A 24,041-nucleotide genomic window follows, 5' to 3' on the forward strand; every position below is an offset into this window, starting at 1 on the left:
TCCCTTTAACTGTGTCAGTAAGATCTTTATTGACTTTCCACAGATTTGTTCACACTCTACGTTTAATTTAATGATAGATTTTCAGATGTACTGAAACAAAAAGACGATGCTCTGTGGACTTTACTAAATCCGACTGGTCACTATTGTTTGGTCTAGTTCTGTGTTTCTCAACCACGTTCCTGGAGAACCACCAATGTTGCATGTTTTCCATGTCTCCTTTGTCTGTAACACTCATTACAGGTCATTACAGCTGATGACCTGAATCAGGTGTGTTTGCTTAAGGAGACATGGAAAATGTGCAGAGCTTGTTTTAATAATTTGTTTAATATGTGCTCAGACTTTTAACTTAACTCATGAAAGTATTTAAATAATAATCTGCTGGGATAACATGCTGACTTTTTACAAGTACTTTTTTGACCTTTTAAAGCTGTGCAAAATTATTTTAACATGTAAAACTAAGCTGAATTGTACAGTGCTCTCATCTTAAAAGTATAATTAGGTAGTTCCAAGAAATCCTCTGTTGTTTTTGTGTAATTATGAGTTCCTCTGAACATCAGCCCAAATGTGACTCACTAATCTGTGATATCTGGAGGAACCTGTATTGCCATAAAGGTTTAATATGTAACACTTGAGGGATGTGACCTATTTTAACAATTCACATTGTTTGTTTAACAAACTCTCACTTAACAATTCATATTTATGCTATACTGCCATATTTAACAAAAGTGTATATACTCTATCTCTTTAAAGATAAATATAAACATTAGCCCAGAATGCATTTGTGGCTTGCTCTTATTTGAGAAGTTGAAGTCTAATGCAAAGCTCATGCATTATTACACAAATTCAGCATTGGCCAAGATGGACACTTATAGATATCAAACTACGAAATGCAACCTTTGGGAGCTGAAGATTTTCTTACACAAATGTTCAGAGATAATTTGAATAATTCATTTTTTGGCCAACTTTATGTCCTCAGTATCATTCAAATATACTTTAATTAACTTTCTATAATCATATACACTAGCTTTGGTTTAACTGTTTTCCTATAGTATTGGTTCACAGCAGAAGAATGACTTGCAGGTCAAGGGGTTGAATAATTTGTTCACATTTTATTTTATTGTACAATTAACACTGTTAACAAACTATTAACTAAGACTATTAGCTCAAGAAACTACTAATGTTTTTGATAGATAAATTAGGGATGTAGAATAAGATCATACTTTTAAGTACAAATAAACAATTCTTTGCTTTATAATATGCAGGTAATAAGCCAGTAGTTAACAAAGTGAATCGTTCTTACGCCCCATTCACACAATGTTTCAGCATCAACGCTTGACAGAGGGCGTGTCAGAAGTTGGGGCTGACGTGATCATCATAGCAGCATCAGCCAATGAAATTAGTCAACAATAGGTCACTGTCTGAGCTGGTGTATTTGCATACAGCGATCTGATTGGCTGACGCTGAGCAAGTCCAACTTCTGCAGCGAGCAATGCCTCTGAAACGGCGCCGACGTATCTACAATGCAGTTTGGCAACGCCTGACGTCACCCATTCAAAGTGAATGGGAAGCATTGAAGCTGACACCCTGTGTGAATGGGAGTTAGGCCCTGTCCACGCGAACATAGGTATTTTCAAATCTGCATCTTTTTTGCCATTTCTTTTTGTGCACCATAACCTCTGTTGTTTACAAGATGCAATGGCCAGTGCACCAAACAGATAATAACCCTTTTTTCTTTTTTTGTTGAGGCCAACATGACTTTACGGTTAGGAATATACTACCACCTGTTTCTTTTGGCCAGCTCTTGCAGTGCATTATAGGGGGTTTTTGCATTTTCATGTGGACGAAATGTTTTTTTTTAACTGTTGTTAAAATTGTTCTTTTAAACAGAGAATTAATCTATTTTACAAAATACATGTGGACATGGTCTTAAAATAAAGTGGTACCGATAATTTTATTCGCATCTATAGTTCGGATTACCTGTTAGGTATTTCTTCAGGAGATACTGCAGGCCAAAAAACACCACCTCACTGAACTGCGCCCCCTTTTTATGCCGGCACTCGAAATAGGAGTAGACTTTATTTATATTGGGTGGGTATTGCTTGTAGTGGGTAATCTGCAAAGAAAAAGAGGTTTTATAATCAGAATTACATACACACTAAAATACATCACTATTTTCATTACCAAAACGGTGTTTATTTGATCAAAAATACAGTAAATCAGCATTTTTAGAATATTCAGCATCACTACTTAAGGCTTCAGTGTCACATGACCCTTCAATAATCGTTCTAATTTTTAGATGCTAAAATAAATAATTTATGCTGATAAATATTCTACATTTATTTCTGGATTTTTTAAATAAGAAGTTCATAAATTTTTCTTCGGCTTAGGCCAGTGGTCACCAAACTTGTTCCTGGAGGGCCGGTGCCCTACAGATTTGAGCTCCAACCCTAATCAAACACACCTGAACAAGCTAATCAAGGTCTTACAAGGTATACTTAAAACATCCAGGCTGGTGTGTTGAGGCAAGTTGGAGCTAAACCCTGCAGGGACACCGGCCCTCCAGGACCGAGATTGGTGACCCCTGGCTTAGGCTCTATTTCAGAGCTCGCCACAGTGGAATGAACCACCAACTATTCCAGCATATGTTTTACACAGCAGATGGCCTTTAAGCCGCAACCCAGTATTGAGAAACACCCATACACACTCATACACTGCGCACAATTTAGTTTATTTATTCACCTTTATAGCATGTCTTTGGATTGTGGTGAAAAGCGGAGCTCCAAGAGGAAACCCACGTGTAGAAGAACAAATTATCATATGCATTTGTTTATATGGCAAAACATGTCTTTTCCACCTAGAAGGTTCATACAGATTTTAAAGGCAGATACTGATGAGATCAGGGACTGGCGTGTGGACTTTGGGGGTTTTAGGATGTGGTCACATGTTGATTGGTCAGTCTCCGTATTTGGGCTTTGGTCACATGGTCAAAAAAAGAGACAAAATAGTTGGTAAACTTTGCTCTTCTTCTTTTCCTGCTCTGCTCCTCTATGGCAGAACTACAGTTTAAACCGGTGACCTGTTTGATATGAGGCGACAGTGCTAACCACTGAGCCACCGTGCCGCTCTAAAGAACAGCATTTACTCAATATTTAATTAATCCCTAATATTGTAACTCCCTGATCCAAACTTTTAAACGATAGGGTAGCAATAGTGTATTATTCAATTGAAAACTACATGCGTGATAGACCTGAGACCAACGAGGAAACAAAACCATTTTACGTTTTGTCAGTTTAGTGGCTAATCCGTACAAATTCCCGAGTTCAGTCATACGATTTGTAAAAGGAGGAGGATAAACAAATCCTACTAAATTGCACAAACAAGATTGTACAAATTCATAAAAATGAGACATTAAATGAAAAAGTTATGAAATGGAGTGAGATTGTGTTGCTGAGACACAATTGCATTGCTTCCACACCACAGTCTTCTGAATCTGTCAACTTCAAGCTGTGCACGTGCATCTCTTGGCATTTTATCAAAATCCTGTTTACTGTACACTGATACTGTCAAGCTACAGCTGGGGTGGCTCAATAAAGAGTCTTGCTTTACAAGCACAGGCCTGCCATTATACTCTGGAAGCAAATTTAATATTAAAAAGAGATCCGCCTTCAGCGCCCTGGGTTATAATCTGCATAAACAACACACGGCCACTTTTCTTGATCCGCCATAACAGTGGGCCTATAGTTTTCTGTGCTCTTTTGTTCAAAGCAAAACAAATTAAATCTACATCTGCTACTTGAGAAACAAATAAAAGTCCATGTGATGTTCCATCAGTTCGGCCAGCCAACTTTCAAATCAACCCTGAAAATCTATTAAAGTCACTTGCGTAAAGGCAAAGAATTTCCAAATCATACACTGTAAAAAAATATACCATATGTTAGCAGTTACCTTTCTTGGCTTTTTAATTGGATTATGAGACTTCACTCGCATTATCTTTGCTACTTGTTCAAACTACTTATATAAAATGAGCTGAAACAACACAGTTCTTGAGTTATTTTTGGAACAAAAGACAGTGAGCTTAAAACTGTGAAAACCATCAAGTCAAATATGTCTCAAACACAATTCCTGGAGAGCCGCAGCTCAGCAAAGATTTGCTCCAACCCTAATCAAACATGGCTGATCCAACTAGTCAAGGTATTCAAGACTAGACACTACTAGATCATAGATGTTTGATTAGGGTTGGAGCAAAACTATGCAAGGCTGCAGTCCTCCAGGAATTGAGTTTGAGACTTACGCCTGTTTCACACCACAGGCGAAAGCAGTGCATGAGCAGCGCGTATGTCGAGCAGAAGCAGCACGCAGGCGTTTGCCTATCACACCAGCTGCGTCTGCAGTGCGCAGCTCTACGGCAGCTGCTGCAGAGATCAATCTATCTCTGTCTCTTCTATCTAGTTACCTATGTCTCTCTATATACAAATACACTTACTAAACTTTTCATCTGCACCAAGGCCCGCGGCAACTTCCTCCTATGCTGTATTTTTAACCTGCAAATGTTAATTTTACAAATTTTATAGATCAAATATTACTGTATGCTTCTCAAGCTCTACGAGAAGTGTCTACAGTCAGAAGACAATCGCCTGTGATATCATGTCATTTGGTTTTTGATTGTCAGGTTGCTGTAGGCCTAGTTACAATAATATTTATACAACATAGGTATAATGATATTTATACATGATCAAACTAGTGTTACTTTCTCCGCTTCAGTGATGTCCAGCGGCAGAATAACAGTTTGTTAATTCATGCTCGTGCAGAGGATGAAACGGACAAAAGTAATTGATGCATGCCCTTCTTTTACTTATTCTCGTGTTTTCAGGTTCACAGTGCAAACAGCTCCCGGTTGGAATAACTTGAGTGAACATAAAACAAAGCCGAATAAAACTTTCTTCCTCTGCTTGAATCGCACAACACACAGCGAGCTAACATAATCCAGCATGCGTGACGAACTACACTACCCACAATACACTTCGCTATGGACTACAACTCCCCTAAATATTCTATTTCCCTTCTCCTGAAACACTAGCGTGCAACTTAAGCAAAACTGACGCTAAAATTGTTTTACATTTGGTTTTGTAGTTCGGGCCTAAATAAATGTTTGTTGCCGTTTTTAATCATTTAAGTTAATTTGATTGACTATATATAAATCCTTTGACATTATTAACGCATTTATTGGGTAAAACTGCTAATTTGTACTGTCATTCATTGTGTTTTGGTCATTATTAATGCACTGTTACTTAAATTGAGCGTGAGCAGCGCAGCAAAAATAGACCCAGCGCCGAAACTATCGCTGCACTGCTGCTTCAGCGACGCTCACGCCTCGCACTGACGCACTGCTGCTACGTGCGGTAGGAAAGCTCTAAACTGTTAACATGGACGCCGAAAAAACATGCGCTGCTCAGGCTCTGCTCACGTGCTGCTGACGCTTGCGGTGTGAAACAGCCGTCATGCATTAAGTTAACTAAATTCAGGGGTTCTCAACTGGTTTGGCCATGGGACCCATGTTTTTACATGGTCATCAAGCCGTAACCCAAAATTTTAGGAAATATAATACAATTTTAGGAATTATACTTAATTTTTATTTATTTGTTAACATAAACAATTAGTGACAGACATATCATAAGAAATTCACCAAGACTTACAATTAAACAATATTTTAAGTTTTTAAGTTCAATTTATATATATATATATATATATATATCCATTCTTTACATATTCGGGGTTGTACTTGCGCTTAGACATGTTTGTTGCAATAATTGAATGAAATTTCACATGTCAAACGCTATGGTTGTCGCACACACATTTAAAAATAAAAGTCTGGTATCAGCAAAATAAGTAAAAATTTTCATTTTTGTTTTTTTGACCCACCAGTTGAGAAACGCTGACTTAATTTATCTGTGTTGAGACTAGATGAAGGGATTGTGTGAAAACCTGCATTTTTCTATCCAATATCAATCTTTTGAGAGAGAGTGTTTTGAATTTATTGTCATATGAGCATCTTTGGCTATTTCATTGCAAAACCAGATAAGACATTTTATAAACATTTTATAAATATTGCTCTTTTATAATAATTTCAAACTGTAACAGCTATCAACAGCAATAAATAATACACAAGATAAAAATCTAAAACAGACTTTAAAGGTTTTATCCTAACAATAGTTGTACCTTTTTTGAAGGATTCACATTTAAAAGATATTTAATTAAAAGTCTCTTTAGATAAAAAAGCGTTGTCTGATAACTGCCAGAACTTCTGTTATTTTACAGACTTCTCTCTCTCTCTCTCTCTCTCTCTCTCTTTCTCTCTAATATATTACTTCTCACACAATATATTGATTCAAATGTCGATATAAGTCACTTTGTTAAACTGCAGTTTAATTTTTCAACAAGTAAAGTCGACAAAGCAGAGATCAAGGTCCCATAACACAATTCTTTTCTGTGTATTTTTACTGTGCATATACATAAAGAATGGAAGACAATCTTTTAATCAGACAATCTTTCAACACAAAGTAAAGCTGCTGCCATAATATGGTTTTTTCTGTGGACCGAGTTTCTCTGAACATTAGCCCAGACATCATTCACTAAACCATGATATCTGAATGAACCTGTATTGGCACGATGATTTATTTGTATGACTTTACCACTGGCAGATGTTAAACTTTCACTTTACCATTGTTTATGCTACAGTCAATTAAAAAGAAAACTTTTATTTATCATTTTTGGGTGAGATTTCAACATGGATTCAAAAGGGATTTTCAGCTTGCTGTTGTATACCAAAGATTATTACACAAACCCATCATTGAGCCAAGATTGAGAATTACAGAGGTGAACTTGCTAAACTGCTGTAAAGATCCTCAAAAACCCAGTGAAGGATTTGAGACAACCCTTAAGCAGATTTGATCATTACATAATAAAACATGTTTAGATCTGTAAAACAGAAAACAAATATATTAATACACTACTGCTCAAACTCAAATGTTTGAAAACATTTGAGATTAGTTATTGCCTTTGAAGGGAAAAAATACATTTATACGATATTGGAGAAATCTGACATTGTGATGTTTCGTTTTGCTGCAATATATATATAATTTCACCAGATGATTTGAACAGCTCTATCTTGGAAAGATTTAGTTCATTTAGATTGGGTTGATCACGCCTTATTTTTCTTAGTTGATTTGTTTTTAAGTGTCTAAATGGTGCTGTTACCTCTCTGAGCTTATCTGTCCCTACATACCTTCTCGTTCACTTAGGTCAGCCGACCAGCTCCTCTTGGGTGTGCCCAGGACCAGTCGAAAGCTTAGAGGGGATTGGGCTTTTGCTGTGGCCGCAGCTAAATTGTGGAATGGGCTGCCGTTGTATATTAGACAAGCCTCTTCCATTACTCTTCTTAAAACCCACTTGTTCAGTTTGGCTTTTAGCACAGTGTGAGATGTTGACACTTTATGTTTATTTATTTGTATTTTAAAGTATGTGCTACACTTTGTTTTACTCTCTATTGTCAGCACTTTGATCAACTGTGTTGTTTTAAAGTGCATTATAAATAATATTGAATTTAATTGAAAATTATTTTATAAAATGTAATAAATTACCATCATATAACTGAATTAAACTAATTAAAAGTGAAATAAACAGTGCTTTAAGGTTATCTGTGGAGTCTAACAGTATTCAAATACAAAAATGTAACAATCAAGCGTAAAACAACACGGTCATCATTGTATAAAATTATATCTTTATTTAAATATTGAACAAATAATCTAATCCTGCAATGTGACAATTATGAATACCCACTTTGCAATCTCAATGTTTAAACGATGGATTGTGCAGCTCTCTTTCCAATAAATAAATATTTTTCCCAGCTTTATATTTCTGTGAAAAGTGTGATGCATTTTTACGTTCCAGGATTATTTGAGGAATAGAAAGTTTAACAGAACTGTGTTTATTTGAAATCATAACAAACAATGCTGTATAACATTATAAAAGTATTTATGATCAATTTCATGTGCTCTAGATAAACTGCATCAAACACACACACACACACACACACACACACACACACACACACACACACACACACACACACACACACACACACACACACACACACAATGTTGCACTGTTTTTAACGCTGGTAATTAACTGTAGAAAATTTTTTAAGAGTTTCTTAATCATTTTAAATTGACAGAATATTTCATAAAATTAGTTTTTTTGTATATCTAATGTGGTAAAGTGTTAACAATGTGCTTTAAATGATTTAACCTCACTTTATGTAGTCAAACAAATATAGGTAGTCAAACATTTACCTCTGTGGAAAGTTGTTGACGCACTAAAGATAGTTTTGATAGTTTGATGAATTATAAATGAAAGTGCTGAGTTTATTGTTTGCTGTAATCAGTCACATGATCAGAGCTCTTTTCTTTCATTTTCTCCTGACTGTGTCAAAGATCAAGATAAGGAATCAGGTTAAACTCGTCACATAACAAAAGAAACAACTATTGTGTTTGATGTCAAGTACCATTTCCAAGAAATAGCTAAAAACATTTGTCTTTAATCACTACTCAATAGTTAGTACTTCTTTTACTGCAGTAAAACCCCCGATCTGTGTAAGGTAATGTCAGACAAACTGAAACTAGTAATAAATCTGACATATTATGGTTCTTTTGTTGATCTGGATTGTCTGGAAAAAAAATCATTTCATCTGTTAACATCTAGAAAAAATGCTCTGGTCCTCAATAACCATCTTATCTATTTTTTATTCTATCTTTTTTTGTTACACTACTGTCAAAAGTTTGGGTCAGTATGATTTTTAAATATTTTAAATGTATCCTTGCTCACCAAGGCTGCATTTATTTCATCAAAAATACAGTACAAATTGTAAAATTGTTAAATGGTATTGCTCTATAAAATAACTTTTCAAAAGTAGTTTTTCATTTAATTCAATCATAAATTTTTAACTTCATTACTCAGTCTTCAGTCACATGATCCTTCAGCAATCTCTATAATATTAATTATTATTATTACTATTATTGTTATTATTATCATTATTATTAATGGTAAAAGTGACTGGAAGAATAATTTCATTTGAAACTACATACAATAAGAAAGCTGTAATTAAAATTGTAGTAAATATTTAACACTTTAACTTTTTTGCATTTAATAAATGTCGCCTTTTGACCGGTAGTGTATATATAAAACATAATACACTCTTCATCCTTTCTCTACTTAGACTTTAATCCTCTAAAACTAACGATCTCTTTTCCATTTCTATTTGATTTATTTTCTTTAAAATCTCTGACCTTCTAGCTGTAAACTCTCTCTATTATGTATATTTATAAATAACTGCACCAGACTAACTAAGAATGAAAATTATTTTTTATATTTGTGTGGTTTTGTTGCTGTGATACTTTGTTACTTTTATGATTCTAATGATTAAATGTAAAGTAAATTTACATTACATTTATTGCTAAAAAACTCTCACTAGTATTACACAAGTCATTTTAAACAGCACAGTTCAATGTCAACATGAGGAAGCAGTTACAATAATAAAATATAAAATACTAATTCTACTACTAATAAAGAATTATTATTATGCTTTAAGCTTTTTTTATTAAATGAGATAGAAACAGTCATTTAGTAATGATGTAATTCAGCAAATAAATAAATATAAAGTATTTGGGTCCCACTTCATTTTTAGTGGCCTTAACAAATATGTACTTACACTGTAATTAATTACATTGTACTTCTTGTGTAAAAATGTTTATACTTATGCTTGATGAAATACCTGCATTTCATTACATCTGTACTTAATTTCAGTAATTACATTTACAATTACACTGTTGACCATCCCTTACACCCCAACCCACTCTTTAACCTACCCATACCACCAAACCTGTCTGTAAGCGTACCAATATCCCACCTTAAGGGCACCAGAAGTGTTCTGCAATACATTATGAACACAGTAAGTACACTGTATTTATATTTACATGTAGGTACATGGTAATTAAGGCCACTTAATATAAAGTGGGACCATCATTTGACCCCAAAACCTGAAAAATGTATTTAACAAGAGATTAAGTGTATTTAGTTTTTCTGTAAATTAACTTTATTTAAATACATATTTAAACAAAAATAAAAACTGGTTACACTTTAGTTTGGAAATCAGTTCTTTACTTTTGCTTCAAATCAAAATGTAATTTGCTGTTTATTACGCTTCTGCTAAGTTAAGGTAAGGTAGTCACAATGGGGCATTAATCAACAACGTTACTAACAGTAAGCATTCTCGCATAATAAGAAAACTGTTAGCAAGAATAGTGAGAATTTGTACCCAAACTAAAATGTCTGTCAAGTCTTGAATTAGGAAAACATTATGTATAAGATATATTAAAAGGATTCCCACAATACTTTTATAAAACGAGTTTCGATTCCTCGACTGCTGTGATGTGCTGTGTTGTGTGACGTCACGAGCTGTGGCCTCTGGCGAAGCTAAAAGCCGCACGAGGTCATTCTGCATAAGCCCCGCCCCCGCGCTCAGCGTTCAATGAGTGGGGCATTTAAAATCAAGCTGGGCTTTCGGCAAAACCCTTCAACAAAACAAGACCAAAACGCCACAATGACGACCCTATCACGTTCACAGGTCAACCCAAATACTATTTTCATTTAAATTCCATCGATTCACAAGGTCAAAGTTGGTTTAATCTGCACGTATACGCGACGGCTAAAGCACAAAGGGCTTCTGTCAGAATTAGGTAAAGTCCTGTCACGCGCTTGGGTTTCTGCTGTTGAACGGCTCGAAGCAGGTGATTCTTACCTTATAAGAGTCTGTGGCGAGTAAAAAATTGAAATCCTGAGCTGCCATCATCGAGGACAAAGTAAAAGCGAAACGATGTCGCTTTGCTGTAGTGTGTATGTGGTCCGATCAGCGTGACACCGGTCTCTGTGAGCTTCTTCACGGCACCTTGCGTGTTTGGTCAGAGAAATGTAGTGAAATATGATCACCTCGGTATCTTGTATATGTGAGGGCGCGCACGGATAGGTCGCATCGTCTAGTATCAGACAGACAACGGGGTGGAAAGGGGGCGGAGTCAGGCTGGACGTATGAACGGTACGCTGCGCACGTTCGGTGATGTGAAAGTGGGCGGAGACAGAAAAATCTAAACAGTAAAAGCTGTTATGCTGATGCCTGTTGCGTTCAAAGGTTGAAGTTTCGTTTTCTTGTAATAGATAATTAAGCGGTGAATGTTTAGAGAAGCTTTCAGTTTTGCTTTTCTTGCTGGAAAAATGGTTTGAAGCCACGTAGACATACAGTCAAGAAAAAACCTAATTGAATATGTTCAGTTGGGTGTGAGCTGATGTAAGAATTGATATAGCTCATTTAAAGTATAAAAAGTTGGTATCGTGTTGTCAAAAATGAATGTATACCTGTCTAATGTAACAACAAAAAGCTGCAAATGTCTATGTATAAAATTATTATTATTATTATTATGTAAAATGTTCAATAAATACTAATTTGTTAGTTTATTGTGTAAAAAAGAAGTTTTTTTCAAACTTAAATCAAAAACGGTCCCATAAGCATCCCATATCATAAAACATATTTTATAAGAATGCATTACTCATTTACATTATTATTATTATTATTATTATTGTTGTTGTTGTTGTTGTTACTAGTATTCATATATAAAGTTGGAATACATTTCAATAGTATGTGGAATTATGTAAAAAATGTTTTAGTCATACTTAAATCAATAACAATCCTATAAGTATAAGAATAAGTCCCTTATCATAAAACATATTTTGTAGGAATGCAAATTTTTTTTTTTGGTCAAGGATATTGCACTGAAAGTACTTTTATATATAAAAGATGATTATATATATATATATATATATATATATATATATATATATATATATATATATATATATATATATATATATATATATATATATAATCATCTTTTATATATATATATATATATATATATATATATATATATATATATATATATATATATATATATATATATATATATAAGATGATTATATATATATCATCAAGATGATCATATATATAGTGAAAATTCATATTCAATGTTTGTTATTGATATTAAATATCATTTATTTCTATGTTGATCTTGCCATAAGATAGCCAGAAGTTCCCGATGTGACAAACAGGTAAACATAAACTTGTATATATTAACTCATAAATCCTGAGTTGTCTCTTAATTTTTTTCCATATGCTTGTTTTATCTCAACTATTTTTAGAGAGGTGTTTGGGCAATATATTGGAAACATTTTTGATATAATGTATTGTTGTTAGAATTAACATGAATGCTGTTCCACAAAATCTATGAGATAAATTGCATCTGAATGACTGCTTAAAGCTGTCAGTTCAACATATCTTTATAATCTCTTTTCCTTTAAAAAGACTTTTAAAAACAGCACAACCTTTATAGTAAATCATTTAAAGACCAGGTGATTAACGTTTAAAAATGATGTAATTAAGCCCAGAGTTGCTCAGAGGATTTGTTGATATTCAGTAGACTCGGAACGCTTGATCAAACAAAATATTATAAAGACTGTAATATTTTGATTATCCAAGGCTCAGACTTGATGTCAGCTTTTAATTAGGCAATCTTTGAAAGCTTTGAAGTTTTCTTACAATTTATTTTTGAGACAATTTTTTTTTTATAACAAAATCAATATCTTATCTAATAACTGCTGGACATTTTTAAGCTGCTATGTTTTTTTAGCAACTTACTGTAAAGTGTAAAGTTGGCATAATGGACTGCTCTGGTTGTATTTTCAACCAAGAAGGTAAATGAACATGTTTGTTACATTTAACCTTTATTCAACATGTTGCTTTATAGGCAGCAGCTTTAAAATACACCATGTATATATGCAATCTGTTATCCACTGACTCAAACTATGATCACAGGGTAGAGGTCACCAGACTTGAAATTTTGAATGCAGCAAATTGTGAAACTTTGGCCAAGCTTGTGTTTCCAGTCTCTTGCATTTGCCTGCATATGAATGGAAGTCAGTCAAACAAAAATGCTAACGTAACCACCCCAAAACCATGTTTAAACCCCAAACTAGTATTTATAAGATCATAGGAAATAGTGCCTACAATTTTTCAAAACTATTCTTATTCACTGTGGGAAAAAATGCCATTTTTACTTAAAAATCGAAGTAAAATCAAAAGTTATGGGTATCTTTTACTCATATGCAGTAATATTGTATATATGTAATTACTTTTAGATTATTTTCTTTCATGTGCTTGTCACTATACCCTTATTTGAGTTTATTGTAATTTTTAGTAATATGATTATGTTTTAAAAGATTATGATTATGAAATCATGTGTCCTCAAATTGTGAGAACTTTATGGTGCAAGTTACACAAATTAGATGCTATATTATGTGGTAAAATGCAAAATGTTGTACATTGTTTTGGTCTAGACAAAATAATTTTTTTTTTTTTATATTATTACCTTTGATAAGGAATAGTTTTTTTTCCAAAATTAACATTTTCTGTACATTTTTTTTTCGACACAGTGGCGCAGTAGGTAGCGCTGTTGCCTCACAGCAAGAAGGTCACTGGTTTGAGCCTTGGCTTGGTCAGTTGGCATTTCTGTGTGGAGTTTGTATGTTCTCCCTGCGTTTGCGTGGGTTTCCTCTGGGTGCTCCGGTTTCCCCCACAAGTCCAAAGACATGCGGTACAGGTGAATTGGGTAGGCTAAATTGTCCATATGTGTATGAGTGTGTATGAATGTTTCCCAGAGATGGGTTGCAGCTGGAAGGGCATCCGCTGCATAAAACATATGCTGGATAAGTTGGCAGTTCATTCCACTGTGGCGACCCCAAATTAATAAAGGGACTAAACCGAAAAGAAAATGAATGAATGGATGTTAATTTTCTCTGGACTAGATGCCTTTTTCCCTTCAGTAAAACAGATTTTTAAATGAAACCATGTTTCTTGGTAATCATAATTCAAGTCAAGAGCTGATGGCTCTTCAGGATTAAAACTTTACTTGTGTCAACACATTGACACATTAAGGGCTTAAGAAGTGAAGCATTTTGATAGCAAAAATCTGAACATTACTTACAGCATTTTACTTTTAATCCACAGCCACTCAAATGATCTTGGGTGCGTACAGATACATGATAGTAGCATGAGCTTCCTGTCACATTATGACATATATGGGCACAAATTTACATGCAAGATTTTGTTTGTTTACAACTATTTGTACAATTTTGATGAAGACACATACAAAAAGGTGCTAAATAGTAGTTAAAGTTGTACTTTTGATCAAGGAAAACTTTAAGAGCAACATAACACTTGATACTGCAGTTTAATGACATTTTAAGCAATTTCTCTCAGTTAAAATTTGGCCATTTGAATAAACAATAGATAAGCTATACTAATGTAGAGCTTCACAATTTTTATAGATTTTTCTCTTGTGAAAAACTTCAATTGAAGATTAATGGAGAACAATAGCCTGATTAGTATTACAAACTAACTTTAATAAGGGTCGCCTTTGGTGCTTCACACCTTTTTATTGAGCATTTTTTGTTTCACCTATAAGGGGGCAAATTTGGAACCCCCTGTGCGGTCACGGGACAAAGAATAAAAATGAAACAAATTTTATTAAACAATTAGTATTACCATATTTTATCCATTACCCAGAGCGGTCAAAAATAGTTACATAAAAAAGCAACAACATGCAAATAAATAGCCATCAGCCTTTCAAATTCTTTTATAGAATTGCTGTGTTTACATTAGACCAGGGATGGGCAAACTTGATCCTCGAGGGCCAGTGTCCCTGCAGAGTTTTGTTTCAACACTAGTCAAACACACCTGAATAAGCTAATCAGTGTCTTCAAGATCACTAGAAATCTATAAGCAGGTGTGTTTGATTAGAGTTGGAGCTATACTGTGCAGGGCAACGGCCCTCCAGGACCGAGTTTGCCCACCCCTGCATTAGACTAACAACACAGAAATAGCGTCAGCTGCAGCAGATTGATTTTATAGCATCAGGTTAAATTTTTGACATCTTTATAACAATCAAATACATAAAAATAAATACAGGCCTCAATTGAACACTGAGGATGATCTCTGAGTGGCGGTCTCCAAAATTAAACCAAGAATAGTCTAGTGAGGAAAACATTGTGTCCACCAGTCTCATTAGGTGAGGTTAATATTAAATTAAACAAATGAATAAATGACTATATAAATTATTGCCTATGGTTGTTGGCCTGTTGCACTTTTTTGGTTGTCAAAATACTTGTGTTTATAGACCTGTTGATGTGTGTGCAACATTTCTATGTTTTGCTGGGAATGTGGGGGTCGTGAATCACTGGCATTGTTATTTTGGGGGTTGTGGGCTAAGTTTGGAAAACCCTGATTTAGTGGAACTGTCACTTAAAAGCACCACTGTATTGCATATATTTTTCAAATTGATCAAATTACAAAGTATTAAAAGTACCCAAAAATTATATTTTGCCTATTAATAAAGCTTCATATGACTTACAAGAAGGCTTATTAAATTTTCTTGCAGTCTTGTCCACTTAAGCATGACAAACATAGTGTATTGTAAGTAGACATGCAGTGGTCAAAAAGTCAAAAGTCTTTCGAAAAAAAAAAATATATATATTACTAGATTTTTATTTATTTTTATTTATTTTTTACCAGTTTAAGTTGCTCAAATAAAAGCAGAAATGGGGAATGCCAGTTTTTTTTTTTTTGCTGCTCACTGCTTTGCTTATGTTTTTATTGACAAATAAAAATATATGAATATACTGAACTGAATTTAACCACTGGTTTTAAAACCACATAAAACAACAACAACAACGCAGCTGGCTTGAGTAAAACCAATTAAAAGCAAGTAGTAAAGATACTTCACTTTCCATGTACCGACCGTCATATCAGAAGAAAAATCTGGATGTGTCTAACATTTCAGGTGGAGAGCAGCTGTTAACAGTCAATTAAACGCGATGAAAATCGTGCTCGAGAGAGAAACAGCGATAGTGTCTGTCGCGGAAACCACGTCAATGACCGCCCTCCCCCTCCAGCTTCAATTCAGTTCAGAACCACGGTCAGCTCTCTCTCCGCGCGCGCGCGCCGCTCATTGTCAGTACCGCTCGCTGCTAAATTTAAAAGACTGCCGGAGGAAACCAGAAAACATCAGCTGCCAATCGTTTCACGACCCTCCCAGTACTATCTCCCTTCAACCCGCTATGGTAAACCGAGAGTTAAACACGTAAGCAGCAACAATTTAATTCGGTGGAAGACTACTGGCTGTTGGAGCAGCTTTTTTCACTCGCAGTGAGGGTAAGTGACACTTTTGATGTCGCGTTTGGATGGAAATAAGCGCCTTCGGTACTTTTCCGAGTTACTGAGGGGCTTTTGATAGTAAACAACATTTCTCTCGTTTGATTTCAGGGAAGCGAGAACTTGCGTTGAAATGTTGGACCCGTCATCCAGCGAGGAGGAGGCGGATGAGGTTGTGGAAGAAGAGCGAAAAGTGGTGGCGGCGCCCAAGGCTGGTGGTCCTCGGGTGTCTTCAAGCCGGACCAGCGAAAGCTCTGGTGGGCTGCAGCCGAGCCGAAGCACCAATGCCCGGCCGACGAGCCCCAGTCCCTCAGTGGCGGTCGAGAAGGAAAAGGATGATTTAGAAAAGATGCAGAGGGAGGAAGAGGAGAGGAAGAAGAGGCTCCAGCTGTACGTCTTTGTGATGCGGTGTATTGCCTATCCTTTTAATGCAAAACAGCCGACCGACATGGCGAGGCGACAGCAAAAGGTAAGAGGGCAAAGTCGCATGCAACAGATTGCTGTGCAAATGAATTGAAGAATGGGTGAGCAGCAACTGCAGGCTGTGGAAAAACACAGTTTTAGCGTATTGGGGATGATTGTTTCAGCCCTAAACTAATGCAACATGAAGATGCATCAGGAAATTTATTTATTCATATTTTCCAGTGCATAAGAAATCAACATTATGCTTGATTTGTTTTTTCATAATCAAGAAGAAATTAATGTTTACCTTGCATTAGTAGCTTTCATTTGTACATTTAGATTGTGTTAAAGATGAAAGTGGGTTTTTAGTATAGTATCAGAACAATAAAAGTGTAATATACATTTAATTTCCCCCATACTTTAGAATGTGTCCAGTTTAATTAAAAGGAAATATCAGAATCACTATCATACATTTTTACAGTGATTTATGGAAGAGAACCACTAAAATTTGCACCGAGCAAAAAACTAATTCATGGCATATTTACATGTTTATACAATATGTTGGTACCATCCTTCAAACTGTAAATAATGTAAATGTAATAAGATATTCATTCATTCATTCATTCATTCATTCATTCTCTTTTTGGCTTAGTCCCTTTATTAATCTGGGGTTGCCATAGCAGAATGAACCGCCAACTTATCCAGCATATGTTTTACACAGCGGATGCCCTTTCAGCTGCAACCCATCTCTGGGAAATAATAAGATATTGTGTGAAATGTAATTTTTATATAAATACGTGTAACATTTTTACATTTTATTTCCAGAAAGAATTTAAAATAGTAGGCATTTTGCTTTCATCGAATATGCTTTCTGTCACTTTTGTAAAAATAAATTAATAGACACTCCAAAATGTTATTTTAGGGCAACCCCTATTCAATCAAAGTGCAAAGCTGTACCTTTACAAATAACACTCTAGTGGCTGCGTGATGTACAGTTTTTGCTTGATATTTTTTTTACACTAATTTCTTCCCCATGAAATGTCCATTTACAAGCATCTAAACATCAGAAACTAAAAATATTGATCGTTTATGACTGTGCAGGCTATAAAATAAGCAGAAATCTTTTTTTTTTTTTTTTTTTTACAAAGAGCAATGTCAAAGTTTCCAACAGAAACATGATGCCCACCAGGTTTTTCACGGATGAAACGTTTCCCAGTATTGTACATTGTCAGACTTTTTCAATCACTGTCATGTTCTTCTACTTTTTCACACATCTGCTGAGTCTACACATCTGTTAAAGGAAAAAGTAGAGGTTTAAAATATATTTCCTCTAATAATAAATAGCTTTTTTTAAGAGTTGTAGTATAGTTCATTGCTCAATTGTTCAATGGTCTTGCTACCTCCATACTGTGCCTGATGGAGTTTGTCATTAGTGTTTTTATTAGGACACTTTTTAAAATATTTAAAATATTCATAAAGTAACTTATTTTATTTTTAATACTTTACAATAAGCTTATATTAGTTAATATAAGTTAATGCATTTACTAACATGAACAAACAATGAACAATAGTGTTTGTTCATGTTAGTTAACATTATTTTATGGAAATACAGTTGTTCATTGTTAGTTCTTGTTAATTCAGTTTATTAATTAATGTTTACAAGAATGAATCTGAAAGTTAACAATGCATTAGTAAATGTTAAATTATAATTAATGAATGGTGTACAAGTATTGTTCATACATGGTGCACGTTAGTAAATGCATTAACTAATGAACCTTATTGCAAAGTGTGACCATGCATGATATCATTACATTATGATATGATGATATCATAGATGCATAAATAAATCCAAATGGTTTTGAAAGTTCAATGGCACTGACAAGGGCTTTGTGAACATAAGAAATGCTAATAAAATGGTAAATTGACAAATGACGCTTCTCAAACTTCCCACAAAAGCATTTAAATGGTTGAGAAACCTTTATTTGATGCAACATTGCTCTCTGGTGAATGTATCCCATGGGAAAATTGCAATACGACTAGGCATTCTCTCAGATCCTGTGAGGAAAAGGTACACAATTGTTGTTCAGGAATGATGAAATCCGCTTTACTAGTTGCTATTATCTCTTCACGACAGTGCAGAGTAACATACTAAAAAAAGACTAGTTCATTTAAGGCATGTTGCTTATCAAATGCAAGTCAAAACCAAGTTTCTGAAAGCTCCAAAGCTCTTTAATCCCTGTACTAACAAAGAAGCAGCCGTGTCACATTAGCAGAATGTTTGAGATCGAGACTTTGTGTTTTAGACTTTTCTCCTGGCTCAGAATCAAAGGCAGAGCTGTGGCAGAGTGAAGAGGTCTTTTATGCAGTATCTTGAATTATTTATAAGTGTTCATCAACGTAACCTTGAGTGCTTTATTCTGAAACGTTTATCATTTATAATTGTGGATATTTGAGGGCAGATGTATTATGTATTGTTTGATTTTCAGCTCCGCCTCATTTTGAGACTCACTGTGAGTTTCATTTCATCCAATCTGGGGTCAAAAACAAGTCTGTCTGTCTTATTTGGTTGTGCCCCCAGGGGCTTGTTTGCTTGCTGCTATTGTCTTTGGAGCTGGTGCCTTGGGACAATAAAAAGAGTCTCTGTGGGAAGTTATTCTCCAGCCGGTGTTGTGTCCTCACTGATAAGACTCATGTGAGACAAAACATCAGAAACCTGCAGGTTTCCTTGGATATACTGTTCCATTGTATTTTTGTTACACTGTATTTTTTATTTTTTATGTTATAACAGTTCTGTCGAGACGTTCTTAGCTGGATAGGCAGAATTAATGTTTTTTTATTAATCCTTAAAAAAACTCAATAAAATTATATACAGTTGAAGTCAGAATTATTAGCCCCCTTTTGATTTTGTTTTTCTTTTTTAAATGTTTCCTAAATGATGTTTAACAGAGCAAGGAAATGTTCACAGTATGTCTGATAATATTTTTTCTTCTGGAGAAAGTCTTGCTTGTTTTATTTCGGCTAGAATACAAGCAGTTTTTAATTTTTTAAACACCATTTTAGGGACAAAATTATTAGCCCCTTTAAGATATATTTTTTCTCGATAGTCTACAGAAAAAAACATCATTATACAATAACTTGCCTAATTACCCTAACCTGCCTAGTTAACCTATTTAACCTAGTTAAGCCTTTAAATGTCACTTTAGGCTGTATAGAAGTGTCATCATGGCCAAGATAAAATAAATCAGTTATAAGAAATGAGTTATTAAAACTATTGTTTAGAAATGTGTTGAAAAAAAATCTTCTCTCTGTTAAACAAAAATTGGGAAAAAAATAAACAAGCGGTCTAATAATTCAGGGGGGCTAATAATTCTGACTTCAACTGTATGTGTGTATATATATATATTAGTGTGTATATATATATTATTTATATATATATTAGTGCTGTCAAAATTAATGCGTTAACACATGCGCTTAATTTGAAATAATTAACGCGTTAAAAAAATTAACGCAATTAACGCAGTTGCAGTTTTTTTTTTTTCTGTTGTGGCCACGACAGACCGGACAGTTTCCCGCTTGGTCGAAGTACTTTTTGGTCTGGGCTGATCATCTTCTTATGATCTGATCGGCCCATAAAACACTTAGCAGGCTGTCATGTTTTTCTCCCTAAGTGGTTGACGAGCTGCCACGCTCCTGTGAGCTGTCGCGCTCTGAAAGTAAGATTTTTTTTTTTTTCGGACAGAGCGGCCCATGTGACATAATCTGCAGCCCATTGGTTCTTTTCTTTATTGACATTGGGCTAACCCAATCACAAACTTCCATGTTTGGCTCTGTGTAATGTAGGTGTGTCAAAATAGTCGAGAGTCACGCCTGTTACTCACGTGCGGGAGAGCAGAAGCGGAGAGCAGGCTTTTGCCTGCACAGATCAATATATTCTTGTCTATTTTATCTAGTTACCTATCTGTCCATAAAAATATACTTTTTTTTTTTTTAATTTTAATCTGCACCACGGCCTGCGGAAACTTCCTCCTATGCTGTTTTCTCAACCTGCAAGTCTTTATTTTACAAATTATAAAGAATGTCTGCTTCTCAAGCTCTATGAGGGGTGTCAGTCATGTATTTTAAGATGCACTCGGTCAGAGGACAATTGCATGAGATACCATTACATTGTGTTTTTGATCGTCAGCATGATGTAGGCTTATAGTGACAATAATATTTATACAATATGGTTATAACGATATTTATACATGACCAAACTAGTGTGCAACTTTAGCAGGTTTTGTACTTCGGGTCCAAACAAATTGCATTTTTCAATTGTTCATGTTCATTTGATTGACAATGAAAAATCTTTTAGCTACGTTTGATGTTTAATTGTTGAGTTAAACATTTTTTTTAAGGGTCTCTGATACATTGCTTTTATTATTTATCTTTATTTTATTAATCAACAATAACTGTGTGTGTCAGCAGGCAGTTTTTTTCATGTTCATTATTTATTAGGCTCCCTCAAAACACACAGGCACCCACATTTCCATTGTGTGTTATAATTTTATTATAATAATTAAAAAAAATTAAGTTTTAAATTTGTCAACTCTCGTTATTTCCTATATACAGTATGGCTTTTGTGCATTTATAGAATGGGAATTGGTAAACATATTCAAGGGCGTGGGGTGATGGGGAGCGTTTTGATTGATGTAGTGGGCCGCTCTGGCCCAAAATGCCAGCGCCGATTATTTTGTGCCGTCCAGCCCTGCAATTAGTACAATTGTTTGTATTCAATACTTTATTATTATTATTATTATTTTCCATATCTGTAATACTTGTATTTTGGCATTTTTTGCAGGCCACTTAGAATCCAACATGGAAATCAATGTTTTCTTTATTGGCATTGCTTGTTTTGAAATTCAAATGGCATTAACATGCCTGTGCTTTTATTTCTGTAATAAATATGGCTGTCAAGCCAGGATCTTGATGGTTTATTGTGAGTATGTTGTTTACATGAAGAAATCTGTTACAAGTTAAACAAAAATTCTAATAATGAATTATATTTTGAATTTAAATAGTATTTGTCGTGCGTTTACATTAATTTTACATTCAAATAGCCAAAATTACAAGTTTCATTCTTTTAAATGCGATTAATCGCGATGATTTAAAAAAAAAAAAGTATGATTAATTAGAAAATTTTTTTAATCGATTGACAGCACTATATATATATATATATATATATATATATATATATATATATATATATATATATATATATATATATATATATATATATATATATATATATTAGTGCTGTCGATCGATTAAAAATTGTTCTAACTAATCACACTTTTAAAAAAAATTATCGCGATTAATCGCATTTAAAAGAATGAAACTTGTAATTTTGGCTATTTGAATATACACACACACACACACACACACACACACACACACACACACACATATATATATATATATGTATGTGTGTGTGTGTGTGTGTGTGTGTGTGTGTGTGTGTATATATATATATATATGTATATATATATATATATATATATATATATATGTATATATATATATATATATATATATATATATATATATATATATATATATATATATATATATATATAAATAGCATTTCAAGGATCTGTTTTATGAGTCAAAGAACAGATGAAAGGCTCTCTAGAGTGTTTAGAAACATCCCATTGCTAAGTGAATTTCATAAAGGCTTTTATAAAACCGGAAGTCAGGGAATGTTTTGTTTATAAGATTGAAAGGATGTTCATAAGACCGTCATGATGTCTTTGTAATCATGGCATGACACATGTCATGAATATGAACGAGATAGTATGCCCCAGCTGTAATTAAGTGCCATTAGCTCAGTGTCAATAGCTCATTAGCTAAGGTTACATAATATCATAACCTGTCTTTGTCTTTGTCATGACAACTAGACATTACCGAGACAACATAAGTTGTCATCAATATGTCATGTCATGAGGCCATTATGATTGTCACAAATATTTTTCTGATCATTTTCTTTCAGCGGAACTGAATTTGTCATTAACATTTCTCACTAAGATGTCATTTCAGACAGGAACAGTTTAGCAAGTTAAGATACATTTATTGACCAATTTGTATTTGTTGGTATGGATCCTAATGTGGGTTCTCGCTTCATGGTTATTAGCACATAAAACATTATGCAACATACAACAGAACCACAAACTGAGCAAGTACATGAGATAAGGATTTAATTGGGTTGTCATTGGGTTGTCTTATAAAGACTTGGTGATTGATCTTAGGAAGTCTTTGCTATAGCTTGCTGTGGAGAAGATCTGTCCTTCTGCAGTAAGGTTTGTAACAGCTAAGACTTGGGGGCTTGCTAGTCTGAAATGCGAGGAGATGACAGACAGAAAGTATATTTGAACTTAAAAAAGGGGAGGGAGAGTTGCGGACAGTTTGAACAAACAGACCTGAGCTGCATGCCCTATATATGTAACCGGTTTAGTAGAAGAATGACAGTGGTTGGAGGAGATACGTAGTCAGCTGATCGCATCAGCTGATGGCAGCACTGTGCCACTTGACTTAACTGAACTATCACTGCGCTCAATTAATATTTGATGATATTTTAATTACATTTCAATTTGTACTGTAGTTGAGGTCAAGAAAAATGTTAATGCCAGTGTTATGCAGTTCATGACACAATTGTAATGACCTTATGCCCATCATGTTAATGGCAGATTCATGACAAGTTATGTTGTCTTGTTGTCAAATTTTTATGACAAATATGTCTCAAAAATGTCATTTTTGCATTTAAAATGATATAAATGAGCTGATAACACTTAATGACAGTTGTCATAAGCATGCAAAATTAATAAATGAGAATTGTTAAATAAAATCTTTTAATAATGTCTCCACATACAGTGCTCAGTCTATACATAAGTATCCCCCTCACAAATCTCTCTTTTAAACTCATATTTTTAACATGAAGCTATACAATATTATATTTGTGAAAATACGTTAGATTAGACAAATCTGGAGCTTATCTAACAAAATAACTTACGATAACGGTCCAAAAACTAGTACACCCAAATTTATGTGTTATAGAAAAATATTAAAATAAAAAATCAAGAGAAGCAACAAATTGAAATATATAGTTGAAATTTACATGAATTTTTTTTGAATGTAATTGTATTATCTTTCAACTTCTAAATATGTTTGCTGACTAAAATATTATTTTAATAAATATACCTGTTTAATAAATCTGTTTTGTTTGAATGCAACAAAATAC

General features: G+C 34.1%; 3 protein-coding genes across 32 annotated transcripts in view; 2 read left to right on the top strand and 1 right to left on the bottom strand.

Moving 5' to 3' along the window:
* nampt2 (nicotinamide phosphoribosyltransferase 2) overlaps window positions 1-11,097 on the bottom strand; it is a 46,953-nt gene extending 35,856 nt beyond the window's left edge. The window contains exons 1-2 of one of the 2 annotated variants that reach the window (XM_073915508.1): window positions 10,853-11,062; window positions 1,978-2,113 (exon numbers count right to left, since the gene is read on the bottom strand). In XM_073915508.1, the coding sequence (XP_073771609.1) occupies window positions 1,978-2,113; window positions 10,853-10,903 (187 nt within the window). In that variant the 5' untranslated portion in view covers window positions 10,904-11,062. 2 annotated transcript variants of the gene reach the window in all.
* The window catches only part of LOC141376703 (uncharacterized), a 205,706-nt gene that overhangs the window by 69,942 nt on the left and 111,723 nt on the right, over window positions 1-24,041 (top strand). The gene's annotated exons all lie outside the window — the stretch shown is intronic.
* The window catches only part of cadpsa (Ca2+-dependent activator protein for secretion a), a 252,412-nt gene continuing 244,490 nt past the window's right edge, over window positions 16,120-24,041 (top strand). For all 29 annotated transcript variants that reach the window (XM_073916631.1, XM_068224318.2, XM_068224327.2 and 26 more), the window contains exons 1-2: window positions 16,120-16,369; window positions 16,481-16,838. In XM_073916631.1, the coding sequence (XP_073772732.1) occupies window positions 16,503-16,838 (336 nt within the window). In that variant the 5' untranslated portion in view covers window positions 16,120-16,369; window positions 16,481-16,502. The remainder of the gene's footprint in view (window positions 16,370-16,480; window positions 16,839-24,041) is intronic.

Source organism: Danio rerio, chromosome 11 (genome assembly GCF_049306965.1).
Source record: "Danio rerio strain Tuebingen ecotype United States chromosome 11, GRCz12tu, whole genome shotgun sequence".
NCBI classification, from domain to species: Eukaryota; Metazoa; Chordata; class Actinopteri; order Cypriniformes; family Danionidae; genus Danio; species Danio rerio.